The 20888-nt window shown below is 30.0% G+C and overlaps 1 protein-coding gene across 3 annotated transcripts in view; it reads right to left on the reverse strand.

The window, feature by feature from the left end:
* The window catches only part of LOC129958908 (synaptotagmin-1-like), a 45783-nt gene that overhangs the window by 4554 nt on the left and 20341 nt on the right, over window positions 1–20888 (reverse strand). For 2 of the 3 annotated variants that reach the window (XM_056071641.1, XM_056071642.1), the window contains exons 3-5: window positions 14984–15192; window positions 12401–12538; window positions 6212–6583 (exon numbers count right to left, since the gene is read on the reverse strand). In XM_056071641.1, coding sequence (XP_055927616.1) covers window positions 6212–6583; window positions 12401–12538; window positions 14984–15192 — 719 coding nt within the window. The remainder of the gene's footprint in view (window positions 1–6211; window positions 6584–12400; window positions 12539–14983; window positions 15193–20888) is intronic. The other variant, XM_056071643.1, reaches the window with a different exon arrangement.

Consider the following 20888-nt stretch of genomic DNA (forward strand, 5'->3'; position numbering starts at 1 on the left):
CAAGTTATCATGTGAGAACATTATTATTTTTAAATCATTATTTGTCTTAATTAATTTAAGTCATTAACCAGGTTAAACCGGTTTGAAACAATCACGAGACTTCTCTGTCGGTCTCTATTCCTATATATATATATATGTTACGGCCAAAGGCCGAAGTTCGGCCAGTTCGCGTTTTGGCCAAAGTCCGAAGTACTTGCAATTGATATTGTATATTCTACTTTGGCTAGCCATTTCGCGAAGTGGCTGGGAATCCTTGGCCAAAGCCCAAAGTGATAATGGTATATTGACCGGTAGGCGGCGCACTAAACAGAATACTTAAAAATAAGTACAATGTACTCATTCGTGAATACTTCATGTTGTTATAATAGCTCCGAGTACCATAGACTTAAATCTGAGAAATGCATGTATTCACTTTTTGAATACGTACAGGGGGAATCGAATATGAATATATGTTTTCCAAATCTGCTGAAATTATGCAAACCTAAATTTTCAAAAAGAAACCTCGACTGTCATGGTTGGACCCAGAGGGATTCGAATACAAACCGTCCGATCTGCAGCCCTATGCGCTGCCAACTAAGCTAATTCGCACAAGCGCAGTGTATTCCAAGAAATGTTTTAAGGGTGATCGTTAGTCTTTTTCCGCAACATAGACCTAATGCTAAATGTTCCACATTACATTCTCTTCCGAAATATCTATTTATAAAATACGAAATTTTTTACAAGGGAAAAAAATAATATTAAGAGTAAATTAAAATAAATATAATGACATTTATGTATAAAATATAAATAAGGACATGTAGGGGGAATTTGACAGATGGCGCCAACAAAGAAATATTTTTAAATAATGTTAACAATAAAACTATTTTTTCTTTACATTTGTTTTAATTAGCCCATATATTTACTACTTGCCTTTGCAAAAAAGAAAGAAAAAAAAATCATATTTTTTTGAAGTGATATTTCGGGAGGCAATGTGATCTGGGATCTTTAACATTAGGTCTATGGAGCAGAAACAGACTAAGGATCATCCTTAAAGGTAGTTGACAAATTGAGTACTCAATTTGCCTCTGTGTTGATACACGATACGCAACGCATTTACTCAAAATATAATTCGTCATTTTGAAGGGCGCAAATCTAATCTTCTTCACGTTATCACGTTGTTATAGCATATACGTTCACTAAATAATTTCTATTATGGCTTTAATTTGAGAACAGAATAACATGAGATCATATTTTTACATATTACAAGCTTATTTTTAATTCAGAGGTGTCACTTATAATTGAACTCGTTTCTGAAACAATTGTACTTAAAAAATAAAAATAGTACGCATAAGTACTCGTTTTTAAATACTTCATTTTTAATAGTGTGTAAAACAATCCGCTCTTGATTTCTTTCTTCCAACTTTGGCCGATCGTCCCAAGCCACTTCACGTATTGGCCGGCCAAAGCCTGAAATCAAGAAAATATCGGACATTGGCCGCTAAGTTTATTGCAACGTTGGCCTAAACGCGAATTGGCCGATTTCGGGCTTTGGCCATAACATATATGTTGCAGAGCCAGCGCAAGAACTTAAATCTTGATCTGGCAACAACTTTTTCTCTTGATCTGGCAACAACTTTTTCTCTTGATCTGGCAACAACTTTTCCCCGCCAGAATACTTTCGCTTTACCGCGTAGAACAGATGTGTCTCCTGTAGCTGTGTGCGTGTGTTTATGCGATGTATGTGCATGTTATGTTCATGTAGTACCCCTGCTTTAGATGTCTTCGTCAGTAGTTGCTTTATGTATAATAAATGGAAAAAAGACAGATCAGGTCCCTTTTATTTGATTACCCACGAACAATATATATATATATATATATATATATATATATATATATATATATATATATATATATATATATATATATATATATATATATATATATATATATATATATATATATTTATATATATATATATATATATATATATATATATATATATATATATATATATATATATATATATATATATATATATATATATCAAAGAAGAATACGTAATAATAATATTCAAAGAAGAATAAAGAATCTCAAAGAAGCATACATAATAATAATAATGCAATACTGGTAAAGGCAGGTAAAAAATATATGCGATTAAAAGATGATGATGAAAATTGCCATTTATGCTTTATTTATTGCCTGCGCAATTTCGAGCTTCAATATTCATTGCCTACGCTATTTCGAGCTTCAAAACCCCTTAACCAAAACAATATCATGTTCTCACATGATAATATATGTTTATTGAGAACTTTCAATACAATAGATTTTCGACATGTAAGCCGTTCGAACAAATAAAATGGCGAAGTGTGGAATCGAAGTTCTCAATTGTTTTCTGCAAAACGTCTGTTCCAATTTCCTTGACCTCGGTTTCAATTGCTGCTCTCAAGTCATCCAATGTTGAGGGATGTATGAGATACACTGTGCCTTTCATACGTCCCCATAAAAAAAGTCGCACGGGTTAAGATCCGGGTAAGAATGTGGTCATTAAGATCCGGGTCAACAAATAGTGGTCATCTACCACTATTTGTTTCGTAATGGAATCCGACTCGATCAGTCTATCGTGAAAATGTTCAGCTAAGAGATCGAAGTTTCGAGAGTGCGCGCTATCTTGAATAAACCAATAATCTCTTATGCCATGCAAAATGGGATGTCACTATCATTGAAAAATTGTAACTTTCTAAACATTAAGTTTTGTTCTTGCGTGCATCTCACATTTTCGCTAGCACATTGTCCAACAGAGTGCCTGTTTCTTTAAATCTTTCGTACATTCTTTTGATCGTCGGGCCGTTTATGCTGTGGTGATTGCCGATTTTTTTCATTACACTGTGAAATGATTGCAATTCATGACCATATTTGCTCATTTCAGAGCCACTGCGAATACTCGCATTACACAGAAATTTTTTAGCGAATAACCCGCGACTCATTCTCATCAAACCTGTTTTCTAGCCTTATATGCCGCTTCAGGAATTTGCATATTCACTTGCAGGTACGCTTTTCCTCTCATTGGTTGCCACGAATTTCTATAATCATCTAAGGAATCTTCCATGTTGGGCAATTGTCGTGTGCATCGTAATTTGGATTACAAACTGTCGGATTCATAATTAACGTTTTTCGTGTCATTAGACTATGACGTTATATTCAGGGACCCCACATGTTATGCATCAAAATACTCGTCTTAACGTGTTTTATCCGAATATGTAAAAATTAAACTCTGCATACCTTATGGGACACCCAGTATTTTAGATGTTAAATGTAGGTACCAAATTTTGTCTACTTAGTTTTGTGTGCTTTGTAATTATTAAGTTTACTTGTACTCGAACAGTCAGCCTTCTTGTGAATGGATTTTATTCAAAATTCGATAAAAATCTACAAATTTGATCGTAAGTCCACAAACCAACTTTCATTCGTCTAACTCAAAGCAGTTTTAAATTATCATGTCACAGACAGACACAATGCCAAAAATGTGTTTTTCGGACTCAAGGCTGTCTGAAACGCGGAATCTCGAATTCGAGTTTTTTGACGGTTACTATACTTCCTCTATCCTTCGCATACGAGAAAATAGAATTGTCAAGGTGGTGTTCTAGTTCTCACTATACTTTGTCCTATATTCCTTATGAAACACTAAATAAAGATCTACTGTCCTAGCCTTCAATGCTTGATTATCAAGAAATAGTGCAGCAAATATTCTTATAATATCTAAATTCTTCTTGAAACAGCTGACTTCATTCCAAGTAATCATAAAAGGCATTGCGTTTTTTTCTTTGATCAACTCCATCCCCTTACAAATTAAATTTTTAATTGCTCTTACATACAGGGTGGTTATAATTTAAGTTCCACTTTCAAATGGTCATAAAAGGAAGACTACTGGACCAAATATTATTAAACTTGGTAATAATTTAAAGGATGGAATTTTTTTCTGCCAAATAAATTCAGTTAAGCAAAATACAGCATGAAGACACCAGTTTAAAATGTGTTTAGTCGTTTCTGAAACGTGTTACAGAGCATGTTCAATGTGTGTTATATCAAAAGCACTGTTTATGGTGATAATCTAAACAATTTGGCGGAACTGAAAATGCGATACACCGACAAGTGCGTAACATTGCTCCTGATATGTTAAGAGCTACTGTTGAGAATGCAGTTATGCGATTTAATTTGCTTTCAGAAAATGGTGGACGCCATATTGAATATGCTTTATAACACGTTTCAGAAACGATTAAACACATTTTAAACCGGTGTCTTCATGTCCAATTTTGTTTATCATTATTGCATACAGCTCTATTTTCTCTCTGGTGGTGAGTTTTTGAATTTTTTTTTTGGGGGGGGGAAAGAAATTTCCATGATCTTCTTTAAACTATTACCAAATTTGATAGCATTTGGTCCAGCAGTTATCCTTTTATTACCATTTGAAAGTGGAACTTTAATTAAAACCCCCTGTATATGGATTAACTTGCTACTTGTTCAGTGATAAAAAAAAATTAAAAACAGGGTTATGCAATGAGAAAAATTTGTCTTATTGCCTTCAGCGGTTATTTCATACTGCGATTTTGCAATCAGATAAAGATTTTATACTCACTCCGTATAATGAAAGAGTTTACTAATTAGAAACGCTCTTCAAATAAACATATGATCATGGGTTAGTATAAGAATTCAACCAATGGTAATTCCAAAAATTTTGAAATGTTATTCTTTCAATGTTGCTTATGTATTCATTCGAATTAAGTGGAACGTTTTTGTATAATGAGTATTTAGCAGTGTGTAGATGTGAAACATCATGAAAGATTCATTAATCCTAATTAGCGCCATTTTAGACAGTATTTTTTTAAAGTCTCTCTGAACGATAGTCATTTAGATAGTTAATTACTCTTAATGAACCAACAAGAAAGGAAAATATAAAGAATGAATTTCGAACCGTCTGCACTGCCTAAAAACTCATTATAAATTCCTTCATACGTTTATTTAGAAAGTGGCCAAAGTCCTTACAAGCTTCAGTCTCGCGAAATTAAAAAGTAATTTTTATGAATTATAAAATATATTTAAATTCATTTATTCAATTTTTCCTGAACGGATGGTTTTCGCTTGTTTAGATTCCGCTGAGTCAATGCTTTTTATACATTTTTTTTACTGCAATCTTCATTACAAGTTTCATTAAAGTAAATTTAATTTTACGAAATTACCCATCTAATATGCATAAATGAGTTCATTCCTTCATATGTAAGAGCTGCATTAGCTATTCAAAACTCATTGGTTGCCTTTTACAAGAACTACTAGAATCGTATAAACTATTTTAAACTGATAACTTTAAATAATCAAGAAAAAAAAAATTACGAATTCTTCTTACATATAAATGTTATTATTACTTTATATATAAGCATCTAAAATAAATATTTAAAAGCTTATTTTAACCTTTAAATGCTAATTTTTATTTTATCTTGATCGTCACCCAATTTCTTCTGTAAATTTTGGTCAAGGTCAGTAACCAGTCGTACAATTATGTGTTAGAAGGAATGACAACTGAATAAAGTCAACATTTTAAATTTTACTGCTTTCATTTCATAAGCATAATATCCAGTGTCTTACATCTAATTGGAAAAAATGCAGAGCATGGCAACATTTGTTCAATAGAAAGAAAACGAAAGCAGCGCTTGAAATTTCATAAGTCCTACTTTTTATGTGGAACTTTTTATTGATATATTGATAAACATATATTCAAAACTTAATGATGATAATATTATACCTACAGTACATGGAAACTTTATCATCTATTGTAGATCATTTTGAAGTCAGTTTCTAAATAATGCATATTTTATTGGTGAAATTTATATTTTGATTATCTTTACTCACTAGAAATATAAAAACCAATTAAGTTTCAAGATAATTAAATATATTCAGTGTTGCCTTATTTTTCTCATTTTTATTTTTCAATGTTAATATATTAATCTTAGGTGTTTCTGAATCCGATAATATAAATATTATTTTAGAGTTATAAAATCAAAAATGTCTCAACATTTAAAGGAATCAATATACCAGTGAAAATTTTCAAAAGATTCATTTAGATATTTGTTGTAAACTGGGGCAAAGGTTATAGTTTAAAACTATATAGGTTGCAGGATACGATTTGATTTGGATTACTAAAAATTTCGTATATTCATATGTACAAATATTGTATACTTACGATTTTAGAGTCCTCGAGTTTCAAACTGACATCAAGTTCCTTGGATGGTTCTTGAGACAAAAATGAAGCAACATCTTTCAGGAGAAAATTAGTTTCCCCTAGGATGGTGTCATTGACTAATTTGTCCTGATCCCAAACTTCAATCTTCAAAACGCACTTTTTCAAATTGTTGTTCTCCAAAGGGAAGAAAAAGGACTCATTAAATACTGGATGTTGACTCTTCTTTACTACTGTGGAGTGAAATTCGTGCAATGGTACAGGTCCAGATTTTCTACGTCTTTTCTTGTTGAAACCTTTAGCATCATAGAGGCCGATTTTACAGTATGGATTACACCTTCCACCATATGCTCTAGTCTGAAGTTCGCCAGCTTCCTGTGAAGAAAAAGTGCAAGTTTATTATTTTCTTCCAGCATCTTTTATCGTTTCTAACATTGGTAAAAAAGTACTTGTTAAATAATAGCATATATTTTTTATGCTAACACATTTGTGTTGAACACTATTACACTTTGGCCTGCGTCTTGTACAATTCAAATAAAAACTTTAAGATTAACAAATTTGTTTTAGATTATTGATAAATTTAAACTAAGAACAGGAAAAATGATTTTAATACAATTATACAGAAGAAATGCTAATATAAAAGGTCAACAAAATATAGTTTTCATTAGCTTATTGTAAAAATAAAACAAATATCCAAAAAACCATTGTCAGTGTAAAGATGTTCCGGTCAGCAAAATAAAAGCAATATAATAAATAATATATATAATATATAATACAATAATAAATAATACTAGTATTTGATATTATTTTCTTCGATTAGTATTTGATATTATCCCAGTTAGTTATTGTGCTCTCAAATATCCATACTTTCAAGGCAGTTTTAGTATTTGATTCAGTTCAAGATGGATTCGTACTATTCATCATTTCTAATAGATCAATCACAGTTCTGTGTCAGGATAAATGACTCATATTATGATAAACTTATTTTGAGAAATTACCATTCTAGTTATCATTAAGATTAAAAAATTATAAGCCTGGCACCTGTAAATTGGACAACATTATTAACTTGTAGCTAGAGTTTTGTTCTACATGTGTGGAGAAAACCATTATTTTGCTAATAGATCCCTCTTTCCGTTTCCAGTAGAATTTCAGCAGGCAAAATTAGGTCAATAATAGCGCCTCTGTAGGCCTCTGAATTCAGAGTTTTAGGTAAAAATCTAAGGAAACCCTCACCACTGAAATAAAAACATCTATTGTCCATCATCTAAATGACATTTTGAGGAAAAAAGCTTCTTCTCGCTCCAAAATTATACATATATTTGATTCAGTTCAGGATATCGTTGTATTTGATTCAGTTTCAGGATACTGATATATTTGATTCAGTTCAGGGTGTCATTAAAAAAAATCAATATTTTCAGCCATCAACACTACTTAAGTTCTGTTTCTTTACAGTTGTGAAAGTGACCTACAGCTATCTGTCACTTCAAACTATCACATTCCTTTCAAATGCTAAATGTTGCATTTTGAAGGCAAATCTATTCTGCACTGCAAATTTCTGGAGCAATGAATTATATTTCAGATGGTTTTCTTATAAGCATCTAAATCTGTCATTTGTATAATTTCTTTACTTGAAAATTTCCTAGATGATGCTTGTTTCAAATCCCTTTCTAAATGACAAAGCATTTGTTTAGCGTCCACCGTTTCCCCATGTTCATCTCTAGTATCAAAAATATTTTGACAAGTGCTTCAGATCCCGAAATTTTTCTTGTATCAAGCCATGTGCTCATTCCTTTTTTTTTTTTTTTAACAAAAGCTTGAATTTGCCCTTTTTCAACTTCATTTAGTGAATTTACTTTTGGCATTTAAATCAATGAGATATATAAAAACTATGGATAAATGATTTAAATGACCTAATCAGCAAACTTAACTTAATGATTTAAATGACCTAATCAGCAAACTTAACTTAATGATTTAAATGACCTAATCAGCAAACTTAACTTAATGATTTAAATGACCTAATCACCAAACTTAACTTAATGATTTAAATGACCTAATCAGCAATAATATTATGCATAAATTTGTTGGCGTGCCTTTAAACTTTTTACACTGACTGAAATAGTGAATTTTTTTAAAATATTTTTGTTTCATAATAAATTGCTGAAGTGCAATTTGTTTAGTTTTTTAATTAGCATTTAACTTAAGAATAGTATTAAAATACATTTCAATAATAAAATTTATCAAGAATCACATTTTTTTTTTATTGACCTTCAAGTTTTTAGAAACGGTGTATTTGGGATAAATACACCGTTCACCACTCATTTCATAATATTTCAAAATTTTTATTTTTCTGTGTGAGTATAAAATAATTGATAATTCTTGAATGAAAATATATTTTTTATTTTTCTTTAAAGTTTTTCCTTTTAAAAGTAAACAGGCCATTGCTTATTCTTCTGAGAAAAAGCGCTTTTGAGGCTATGCATTACTTACTGTGAGTACAACTGTACTATCGATTTCGCCGTCGTCTGGTAAACACAATTAAAAAGAAGCATTTTTTGCCCCTTGTTTTTCAGGGAAAAAAGTGCGGAAAAAACACGGAAAAATTCTGAGAATTTCTGATGGAGTTGATAGATTTCCAAGGACAATAAATTAAATTTCGTTAGTTTTATGATTCTTTTACGAGAAATGTTACAAAATTAATGACGATTTCCGCCCTATGGAAAATAAGTCGATCAAGATAAGAATTCGAATTAAATTTAAGCATCATTTAATTTGTGTTACATTAAATTATCTTGATTTGATTTCTCCATAAGCATGCAAAATAACATTATTTTAGCTGAGGAAAATTGCTTGGAACTTTATAAAGGAGATTTAGCAACATTTAGAAGAAGAAGAAGAAGGGGAAAAAAAAAAAATACAAACATAAACGAGTCGTAAATTAAGGATACAACTGTACATTCGTATCAAAATATATTTTCTTAAATTCATGATCTATTTGAACTAAATTGTTATTTAATGAATCAAACAGTTAGAAAAATTGTATTTTAATTTGCAAAATTGCTCTTTACAATTTGGCGCGTTTGGTTTCAGGAATTTTGGCAAATAACTGCTGACTACAATTTTCCCCCCGATAAATTCGTTTTCGCCATGTTTATAGAAATGGAATTATTTTAGAATATTCCCATAAAACAGTTTTACCAATTCTTTGGGGATACTTCAAAGTATGAATGCCACATCGATTTTCTTTTCGCTTTTGAATTTGTTTACTATTGAATAAATTTATAAAATTAATTTATTTAAGTAAATAAGTTCAACCATGACTTGCATTATATTTGGAAAGTTTTCTTTTTTAAAATTTTGATAGTTTTAATTTAAGATATGACTACGTTTTCAGAATGAATTCATTTTTGAAAATGTTATAAAATACTTATATTTATGAATTTTTGCGTAAAATAAATAGAAAAACATCTATAAAAACAAAATATATCAGTTAAATACCAAAAACTTTTTAAGTATCGAAAAAATAGGAGTCTAGGGGGAGTTTTTGCTAAAAAGTGATATAACGCAATCAAATTAATAATTAAGAAATTTATCAAATGAGTTATTCAAAATCTTGCAGATAGCTTAAGAAATATATTACCTTGTTTTTGAACCAAAAAATAAGCTGTATTTAATTCAATATTTAGATATTGTGATCTGACTGATAAATAACATGAAATTTCAGGTTTATTTTTATTTATATTTATTTATTTATTTATTTGCATTGTGAAGCTAATAAGCAAATATAGAATATATCTAAATGAACAGATCGTTTATTCCCTAGTTCAGGAGCTGTAGAACACATTGAGAAATTGTTATACCTAATTTGAACAAAAAAAAAAAAAAAAAAAAAATTGGAATTAGATTTTAATTTATAAGACTTTTATGAAAAATTGCATTTAAGAATTTAAAATAACTTTAAAATGTGTACTACGCAAATATAAAAATCAATGCATTCCTACAAAAAATAACGTTTATATGAAGACGGCTGTTCGGAAATCCAGGAAGTGAAAAAAACATATATTTTTATTGAATGTTTTCGCAAAAAATCAATTTTTCAACGTAAATCACGCACCTTAAAATATAAATACAATTCAGTTAGCATTTTTAAATATGAAAAGTTGCTACAATTATTGATATGTACTCATCAATAGTTTGAATGCTAAAATTTAGATTATTATTATAATACATTCTAATCGATATTTATGTATTCCTTTTGAACTTCAATATATGTAGCAAGAAAGGAGACATTCCCGGAAACTTATTTCTATTTCATTACTAATTCCTTATTATTTCATTTCTTTTGTAAAAAATAACAAAGAAACAATGACTTTAATACCGAGGAAAGTAAGGGCGTGTCACTGATTTTGGCAATAAAGTTTTAACAGAAACATTTTTCACTAATGCTTTTTGGCGTGTAACCTAATTTCAAGTTGTGTAAATCAACTCATTCGTATTTCTGTGAGACAATAAAATACATGGCGATCATGGAATATATTGAATTAATCGATCTATTATTTTTATTTATCATATGGGAAAACTCAAAACAGAAGCGTTTTTCATATCATTTCAAACTTTTAAAATCCAAGTACAATTACAGTCAGTGATAATTTGTACTTATGTGATTTGGTTTGGTTATATTAACGTCCCGTTTGAAGCAACACTTGGGCTATTTTGGGACGGACCTCGTAATTTTGAACCGCGGTCAGATGACGAGGACGACACCTGATCTGGCACCCCCATCTCCACACTAGCGAGAGGACGTTTGTTCAGAACGGGTTTAACGTGCAACAGACCCCCTTACACGATGGGTCTTGAACCTGAAACCCTCCGGTTCCGAAGCCGAGACCTTACCACCAGGCCACCGCGGCCCCGGTTGTACTTATGTGAAAAAGTATACAATAAGTGACCATCCCGACTTATAAGCTTTACAATGAATTTGGATGAATGTGCCATCTCGAATAATTATCGGGTAAGTTATAGTAGTCTTTATAAAATAGCCATTATAGGCTTCTTCGTAGACCCTACTAAGGAGATGCCCCTTCCGATGGTTTCATCCCCATTAATACACCCACAAGGGAAGCAAGAACCTGCATACCGACTCGGCCCACTTCTCATTCATATACTAGGGGGAAACTCTTCCTCGTTGGAAGAGGTACCTCCCTGGTATATCATTACAGAGAATTAGATAGTTTTTATTAAGTTCCTAATGTATTTGGAAGTTATTCATAGCGTGGAATATTATATTTTAAACTATAAAAATCTATACTCTATGCAATTAGGTTACATACAAGATGTTTCAGAAATTTGGTACTTCTTTAAATATCAGTTATTTAAGGTAGTTTCAGAAATCTGGTACTACTTTAGATATCAATTATTTGCAAACGAATGAAATACACGATTTGCATAAAATGGTTAAAAAGAGAGCCTTGGGTTGTTTTCTCACTTACTTCTTGAAACCAAAATTCGTTAATTGAATAGTTGATAAGTTAAATCACTAGACTTGGATTGATGCTTATAGAATAAGACACTGACACACTTGGAAATGTTCAATGTGTCTTTCTCTATGCAGAAACTCAGCAATCAGTCGAGAAACCACACTTTTCACAATATTTAGTTCATATTTAATTATTTTTCATATTCATTCATAAACCATTTAGTATCGTTTCATTCATATTCTATCATTATCAGAAATGGTGCTTTCTGCTGCGAATAAAGGCGATTCCTCGTCTCAGAGCTGACCTTCTAAATGGAAGACGTCATTTTTAACATTTGTAAACCGTTAGTCTGACCAATGTCTTACTCTATGTAGTACACTATTTCGACAACCACAGAGCCATCTGGTGTTTAAATTGGAATCTGTCTTCCCAATAATATTTAGTTTTGTGATAAAAAAAAGTTATGATCTCATTTCCATCCTTTCTGAGCAAACAGTTTATATTTCATTCTTTTGAATATTATTGATTTTAAAATCTTTTCTTGATTTCTGAATCACCCTGAATTTAAAACTAAAGTAATCTGGGGCTCTTTTGATAGCCTTAAGGTGGGTAGACATACATGGTATAAGTTTTCTACGATAAAGTTTTCTACGTTGTGTCAACTTAAATATTCACTAGCTACAGAAAGAAAATTAATTTTAATATAGATTTCACTCACTTTGAGGTCCACCCGTAATTGGTTGAACACTTTCTTGTCCTCTCCAATTATTCGTTTGTATTGGAGAGTAATGCTTACATTTCCTCTGTCGAACGGAGGGTTTTCAGTGACCTCAATAACAGGAACTTCTGTGTCACTCTGAAAAATAAATCGTGTGTATTTATTTAGGGCATGTTTTTGGTTTTTTTTACATCGCATTTCAAATAGAAATTTATGAATGACCAGCTTTTCATTTGAAATGCAAACTAACTTAAGTTGTCGAGGTTTGAACGTACAAGCAGCTGCTTCAACGATACGAGTTATTTAACGCTAAAGATAAGCAAGCATCCTCGAACTATTTTTCCTTATTCAACAATCGAACAGATCAAACTAAGAATCCTCAAAAAGGCAATAATATTTGGTGCTTCAATAACTGAGCTAGTCATTTAGCACTGTGTTAAGCAGCAATTCTTAAAAGAATGGTAAATTCTTTTGAATGACATTGCTTTTGTTTTCGGAAATTAATATTTAAAAGAAAATGTCTTGTGAGGGTTTAATACTGAATTATTTCTCATAGTCCCAAAAGAAATCGAACCTTTTCTGATGTAGGAACAATACATAAACCTCTTGTGATTGACGCTTGTGCAGTATAACGTTGTTTTACACCTCTGATAATGAACTACACTGGTTGTGATGGGTTGCTAACACGCTTGTAGTGTCTCATAGCCTCAAATGTCAATAAAGATCCACATATAAACTAAACGAGTTAGTTTAAATAACAAAAATAAATATGTTGAATAAAATAAACTTTGCAGGTGAAAATAATGTGAGAATAACATAATTGAAAAGTACACATGGAAAATTGTTTGATATTTCAAAACTACATAAAAAATAACAGCTGTTTATCTCTTTCTATTTCCGATTTAAGCCATTGTCTGGCTTGATGAGTGATTTAAAAATTTGCAAATGATCTTCTGATAAATTTATTTAAACAGAATTTTAAAGATGAGGTTAATTATTCGATCTCCATTGATGGTTACAAATATTATTTCATCGCAGAAATAATCAATATATGGATTTTCTGCGGTCGAGTCTCATTTTTCTGTAAAATAAGCTCTATGTAAAATTTGAATCATTTGCCAAAAGATCAGTTAAAATATTTTTTATGCATTTTTTTAAAGGTTGAATTGTTATTTATACTTATATTGGTTTAAATATAGTGTACGTACTGAGGAGGCGGGTTTTTCCCAAAACGCTTAACTGAAAGCAATTAACACAGTTTGTTTTGTTGTTTTCGACTTAAATTAATAACATATTTCTAGAACTATAATGTATTATGTAATGTCATAGATAGAAGAATTAGTTTAGTAATTAATAAACAAAATGCCACAGAAAAAAATCAATGCTAGAAAATAATTTTATATTTTCTTCAAAAACATACAAAGAATTTGAGGTTTTTTTTTTTTTTTTTTTTTTTTTTTTTTACTTTTTCATACACGTAGTATAAAAAAAGTATAGTAATCGTCAAAAAATTCGATCTCGTGATTTTGACGAATCTCCACATTTTAGAACTTCTTGATTTCGAAAATCACATTTTCAAAAAATGTTCGTCCGTCTGTCTATCTCTTACAAGGATAACACAAAAATGCTTCGAAGTAGACGATTAAAATATGGTATACGGTCTTTACACTAAATTTGATTTCTATCAAATTTTGAGTAAAATCTGTTGAGAAGAAACGATTGTTCGAATATAAGTTAACACGATAATTACAAAACGAAGAAAATTAGACATATCAAATTCGATACACAAGTTAAACATCTATAGTATAGACATCTGACAAATTTTGAGCCAAATCCAACTACTGTTTGTCGGTCTGTACTTTCAGAAACATGTAAATGTGTTAATTCAAAAACGCAATGACTTAAATACATCAAATTTGGTATGGCATTTTGTGACTGCAAGTGTAGTTTTGTGTCAAAATTTTGTTTCAATCGGTGGAGAAAAACGTATCTAAAATCAAATTCCATTTTTGGATACTATTAACGCATGCCAGGGATTAATAACTCGCCAAGAGTGACTCCATAGATTTCAGTAAAAATGTTATTTTCACACCAAAAGTTACTATTTCGTAACTGTTGTACGCCACTGCTATGTAAGGCGTTCTCTGGCATGATTATTTTATTGTAGACCCTGCGAGAAAGTTTTTGAGAGGCAACTCCCGCTGATTTTGAGCTGTAAATTTAAAAAAGGTTCGGTCAGCAAGCGAAAAATATAAATATGGAAATTTATTAAAATAACCTCTAATGATAGTTATCGATTAAAAATAGTTGTTCATTTTATTTATATTGGTATAGTATTAGAAATTAACCTGTTTCTGAAAACCAACTATAATGCTGACATAAAAATTTATCAATATGTATATTAACAAAGACAATACCAAGAGAGACAATAAAAACATTTGAAAATAATTTTCTATTTTCTTCAAAACTCAAGAATATAGATATACTTATTCATAAACAATCTCTATTGCTAATAATTATCAGCTGAAACGCATTCTTATCGTAAATTATGTATTAGATTATTAAAAAAATATATTTACTTACGAGGAGAGGTAATGGAATTCCAGTCACAGAGTCCGTGTCTGAGCAGTTGCTTGAAATACTATTTACTGAAACCAAACGCTTATTAAAGTCGGGAGATTTTGCATCAACAAAGGACGATCTAGCTGCTGATTCGTACGGTGGAGGAGGATCCTTTTCTAAGAAGCTTAACTGAAAACTGTTCCTCACATAATGTGTTTTATTGCTTTCTACTGAAAAGAGAAAAACATTATGACCTGTTTGTATAGTTCTTTAGTTTTCTTTAGTATAGTTTGTATAATTCTTAATTTTTGTTTCTATTTATCTAAGAATGATCAAGCAAAAAAAAAAAAAAAAAGGAATAGCTTTTTTTTTCTTTTTTACAAACGTGGTTTTGTTTTGGTGGCTGCTTTACAACTCAACAACCATCTTTGGCTGTATTGCTCCAAATCTTGATATTCACATGGGATTAAATGAGAATGAATTTGATAAAAGACGGAAATTGGATTTTCTTGTAGGTAACAATCAATTGATTCAATTTCATCAAATTTTGAAGCTATATGAGGACTATTTTTGGACGAAACTCGTCGTTTCCTACTGCTATCGGATGACAAGCACAATACATGAGTTGTTGTGCTTCTCATCAACTTCCACTCATGGTGTGAGGATATTTGATTCATTGCTTAAAGTTTAACCGTGCACCAAGCTCATATGAATGGCAGATGTTCTGACAGAAATCTAACATTCGATCTCACAGTTACAAAAGAGACCAATTAGTATCTGAAAGGATTACAAAGAGGAAACGCCTGCCTAGAAACCTTTTGAAGAGAAACTGACATATATTTGTATCGTAAGGTAGAAAACTACAGCAAATCCAAACCACCATCCTGAGAGCAGTATAACAACTCCCCTAAAACGTAATTTAAACAGACCATTTTTTGATATGACAATAATCAAGTTCATATTTCTTATCAATAAGTAAAGCTCATAATTTTATTTCTCAAATGCACTGATATTTCTACTTGGTAGCAATTTTTTTATTCGCATATTGGTATCTTACGATCCATAAATGTTAAATAAGCTGAAAATGTTTGATGGTTAAAGTTCCTTTTGTAGACCTTTCTAGTATTAAATTAGCTGGAGCAAGGTTGGATTAAGCTCTTTTGGAGCTTTTAGGCAGCGCAAGCCTCCGGTATCTTTTTTTTTCCCTTTTCCAATTCCAAAATTAAATACATACATATATAGATTTTAATTTTAATATCTAGATGGGTGGTTTAAACAGCAAATTTTGGGAAAATGTAGCAATAAGGTGCTTAATTTCGGGCCACTTACAAACATTTTCAGCATCTGATCTATAAAAAAATTTAAAATCTGAATTTAAAAAATAATTTTAAACAGACTAGAAAAAAGTGACAAATTTTAAAGCAATGCAGATATTATTTATATGTAGGATTAGATATTTTTGAAACTATTAAACAACCTATCTTAGAATTATGAAACTACGTGATAAAAGATTTGCAGGGGGAAGTTAGGAAAATTATTGATATTCCAAAATTGAAATGGTTTTTGATTTCAATTTGAGTAAGTTTCAGTGCACAGTCATTCTAAATTAAATGAAAGCTCTAAGTTATATACTCTAAAAATGCTGTAACTAGTTTTCCAGGTATCGGGTCCCCCCGAAGTTGTCCTAGAGAGTTGCCTATTTAATAAAACCCTGTTTGGAATCTCGTAAAACAAGTGGGATTAAAAGTCATATAGTAATTCAGGAGTAATACCTCATCCAAGATAAAATTAACTTAAATGCTAGAATGTGCGAACACGAAAATTTATCGGAAAGATTCCAAGTTTCTTCATTTTGCTGTTAATATTAAGCAGATTTTATCATTTTTCTTTATATCTTCCGTGGATTATCCGATAATTGGTCAATTTCTGAAAAAGTTTTGGTATTATTGACGGGCCTTTGAAGGCGACTACCTAATCATTTTCCAAATACTTAGAATGTATAATTTATAAAAAAATTTCTATTAGTGACCTATATTTATTTTTCTAGCAAAATACCTGTATGTTTTCTTTTCATTTAAAATAATGTACTACACATGTTGCCTTTGTTCTTATTAAAAAATTGCATTCACTACAGGAATTTGAGTGCCAAATATTTGGTTGGCTCCCCCCCCTTTTTTTTGTTTGCTTGTTTCCAAGCTTCTTCATCATAAGGCTAAAATTATAAGTATCATGATGCTACTTCGTGTCTTGCACGGTAATCAATTCTGTGATCCTTTTTCCTTCTTAGAAAAAGTTTAATTCTCAAATTATGAGTCTTTCATTACTTATACTTTATCATTCTCCAAAAGTTAAAAATGACTATTTTTTGAAAAATGCTTATAATTTGTTTGCATTATTTTTTGTAGCTCCATATTTATAAGCTTCTTTTTTATTTTAAATAAGCAATTCACGTATTGCTTCTGTTATTGTAGAAAATTTGAATTGGCAGCATTTAAGTTTGAGTGCCTTATTTTTAAGTCTGGTTTGACTTGCAATTTTTTGTTTTTAGACCAGATGTAACCCAAAACATACAAAATATTTCAGGAGGCACAAGAATTGTAAAGACAGAAATGGGATGTGGTATTAAAATGTTAATAGAAACTATTTTATTCAACCGAATATTTGCTGAAAAATTATTTTATTTTAGGGCCTTTAAAAAAAAAAATTCCCCGATTTCCTTCTAAAAAAAAAACAATTTTTATCAAAAAAGATTATCGCTCTCCTACAACAGGAAAATAAATAAGGACTTGAAGTTCGAAAATAGAAAACGCAGTAAAAAATGAAAAAAAAAAAAATCACGAAAGATTTCAACCTGGGTGGCAATATAAGTGTCTAACAAAATCTAAATACTTGAAAAACGCGTTGATAAATATCATCTGTGACGTCAGTGTAGCAATGGAGAATGTAACACCTGCCATGACTACCCTCGAGGCCATTGTCATTTTATCAGCTGTTTAGTACCATTGACCTGGAAAACACAGTGATACTAAAATTGAAGTGAAAATTATTCTTCGCTCTCTTGTAAAATGTGGAATTTATCACATATTGCGTTTCTACTACCAGCTTGTAATTGTTAATAAGAAATAAAAAGAAATGCGAATTGAAATAATTATTCAGCAAATTTTAGGAGATGTGTTATGTCACTTTTTAAACAATACTGGATAATCTAAAAGTAAAAGAAGCCTGAAAGTTCTGTTACCTCATTTTGGATCTTCATCCACAAGTTAAGGCAGCACATTTAGAGCTCACAAAAATACTTTAAAGCTTTGTTTTTATATAATTTTTTTTCGCGGCAATACATTATAAAGATGCCTTTTATAATGTTTTGCTTATTTTTTTTTATTTTAAAACGTTTTTATTACCTATACATTTAATTAGAAAGAAACTAAAAGCTGAAAAATTAGAAAGCTAATTTTGATGCTCTCAAATAAATTATATCAAATTTCGAGTTACGATTATCCCCAGAATTGGATTGCATGGCAACATCGGATAATCCTAAAATGACAGAAAAAGTCCAAAAGTTAGCACGAAAATGCTTTTGAATTTTTTATTTACAATACCGCTCTTTAGTGCAATTATCATTTGATAATCAGTATATTTCTGCATTTATAATTTTGTTGGTTTACTTTTATTTTTAAAAAATTGGTCATTTGTTATTATTTTTTAATGTTGAAAGCCCTCTTTTTTCTTTGCAACTGATTTTTTTCCTTTTATTTAAATAAAATTTTGACAGTGGAATAAAGCAGATAATTCGCCCTCTGATAAAATGGTGAGTTTATTTGTGCATGGATGGATTCTAATTGAACTCGATTTTTTATTTTCGAAATTTTTGAGTCGAAACTATCATTCATAGCTGTTCGTAGCAATTATTTCGATATATTTATTCAGCCTTGAGACTGTAGTCAGATAATGACTCGTATTTGCATTACGATGTATTCAGCTGCAGATGTCTACTCATGGTGTAATAAATCTTTATTTTTATTTGCATGAATATTTATGACGATAGGAGGAAAATGGTTGAACACTTTCCACCCTTCTTTTTTCTAGAAAAGGCAATTAGAAAAGAGAAGTCATTTAGACGTCGGATTCACCTAAGTTTTGAAACAGGGTGAATAATCCTATTATTTAGGAAGAAATAAAGAATTTTCATTCAAAATTTTTCTCCTACGATCAGACCAATGAGGGAGAAAATGTCAAAATATGCAAACTAATTATTAATTCATTTGAGTTCTTTAAAACTCATGCAACAGTGATTAAATGCATTCAAAAATGGATGGATAATAAACTTTAAGCTATGGATTGATTATGTGAAAATTTTTACGAGATTTATTTGTTAAAAAGTACGCGATGAGCTTTAATTTACATAGAGCAGCTAATAGGATGCATCAAAAGTCCTTGATGCATTTTAAAATGAGATGTAAAATCAATTAACTTGTCTAAAAGGATGTGGTTTGTACAAAAATTCTTTTCAAGAATGTAAATGATGTAAAATCATAGCTGTATTAAAATACTTCAAATAAAACAACTTGATTCCTAATTTGTTCTTAGATTACTTTGAATCTCAAAAGCAGAAACAAACAAACAAAAAAAACCCGACAACATAGATGCTGCTATTTGTTATATGTTGTGTTTATATACGATGTTTTTAAGATTTCCAATTAAACAAGAATTACTCTTATAATCTAATCTCTTTATCAATGACACATGGGTTGAATGAGTAGTGTTTGAATATGGTTCTCGCTACAAAAGTCACACACATTAAAATATGATAGTAAATTGTATAAAATAAATATATAATTATTCTTTTTACGAAATAAATTCTCTAACAGCTAGTTTTGACTTTTTATGCTGTTTTTAAAGTACAGTGCCAAATACATAAAAAATTCAGAATTACTTTTTTTTTCTATTTTTGGAAAAAATTTTGTATCATGAGAAAAATTTAGAAAATGCTATTATTTTCTATGCTAGTTATTTGATCTTATATTTAATTTTAAAATGTGTAAAGACTTCAAATACACTCTGCACACTGTAAACCCGAAATAATAAAATACGATATATATGGTAAATTCTAATATCTATTATTAATTGAAAGAGATATAAAATGAAGCATGGGTCCCAATACTGATTTACAAATTACTTTTTAATGTAACTAATTCTAAATTAAGACATATAAAGGTAGCAATAATTACACATCATTTCACGATTTTAAATAAAACCCGTAACTGTTTTAAAGAATTGAACTGTTTAAAGAACTGGTGAATTTTTTTAAGAAGTTTGTTTTAATTCTGCTTCAAAATTCTCTGTCATTATTTAATCCATAGCAGCAGCGTTCAATTTCAAATCGAAATTTGCGCTCAGATTAAATTTTAAGAAAATGTTTATTATAATAAATAAATTGATATTATTAATATTTCGGAGATAGTTAAAGAATGTCAATTCTCTTAAGCTATTTGTATTGCCAATGGTAAGATAATTTTGTTTTAATAATAAGTATTATTGCGTACTTCCATAATTTACATTTTTGAAATCAATTTTAATAATTAAATAAAACCCTCATTTATAAAAAAAAAAGTTGGCTTATAAACGGAAAATTTATAATAACGAATCCATGATTAAGTAGCTGTAGTTTAATTAAATATCTGTTTTTAAAAAATAAATTCAATATTATGTTCCTTACATTCATTTATATAAAATTATGCTTTTTCCGTTTAAAAAAAATATCCTGTTTTTTAAAGTTTAAATGTCTAACAAAAATAATAATTGCCAAAGGATTTATTATTCTTTGTTTATCAATTACCCTTTTTTACATTTTATGTAAACTTTCCGTCGCTTAACATTCTCATTTTAAACAATAATTTTACTCATAACTCTGCGATCGATAATTTTA

This window comes from Argiope bruennichi, chromosome X1 (genome assembly GCF_947563725.1).
Source record: "Argiope bruennichi chromosome X1, qqArgBrue1.1, whole genome shotgun sequence".
NCBI lineage: Eukaryota > Metazoa > Arthropoda > Arachnida > Araneae > Araneidae > Argiope > Argiope bruennichi.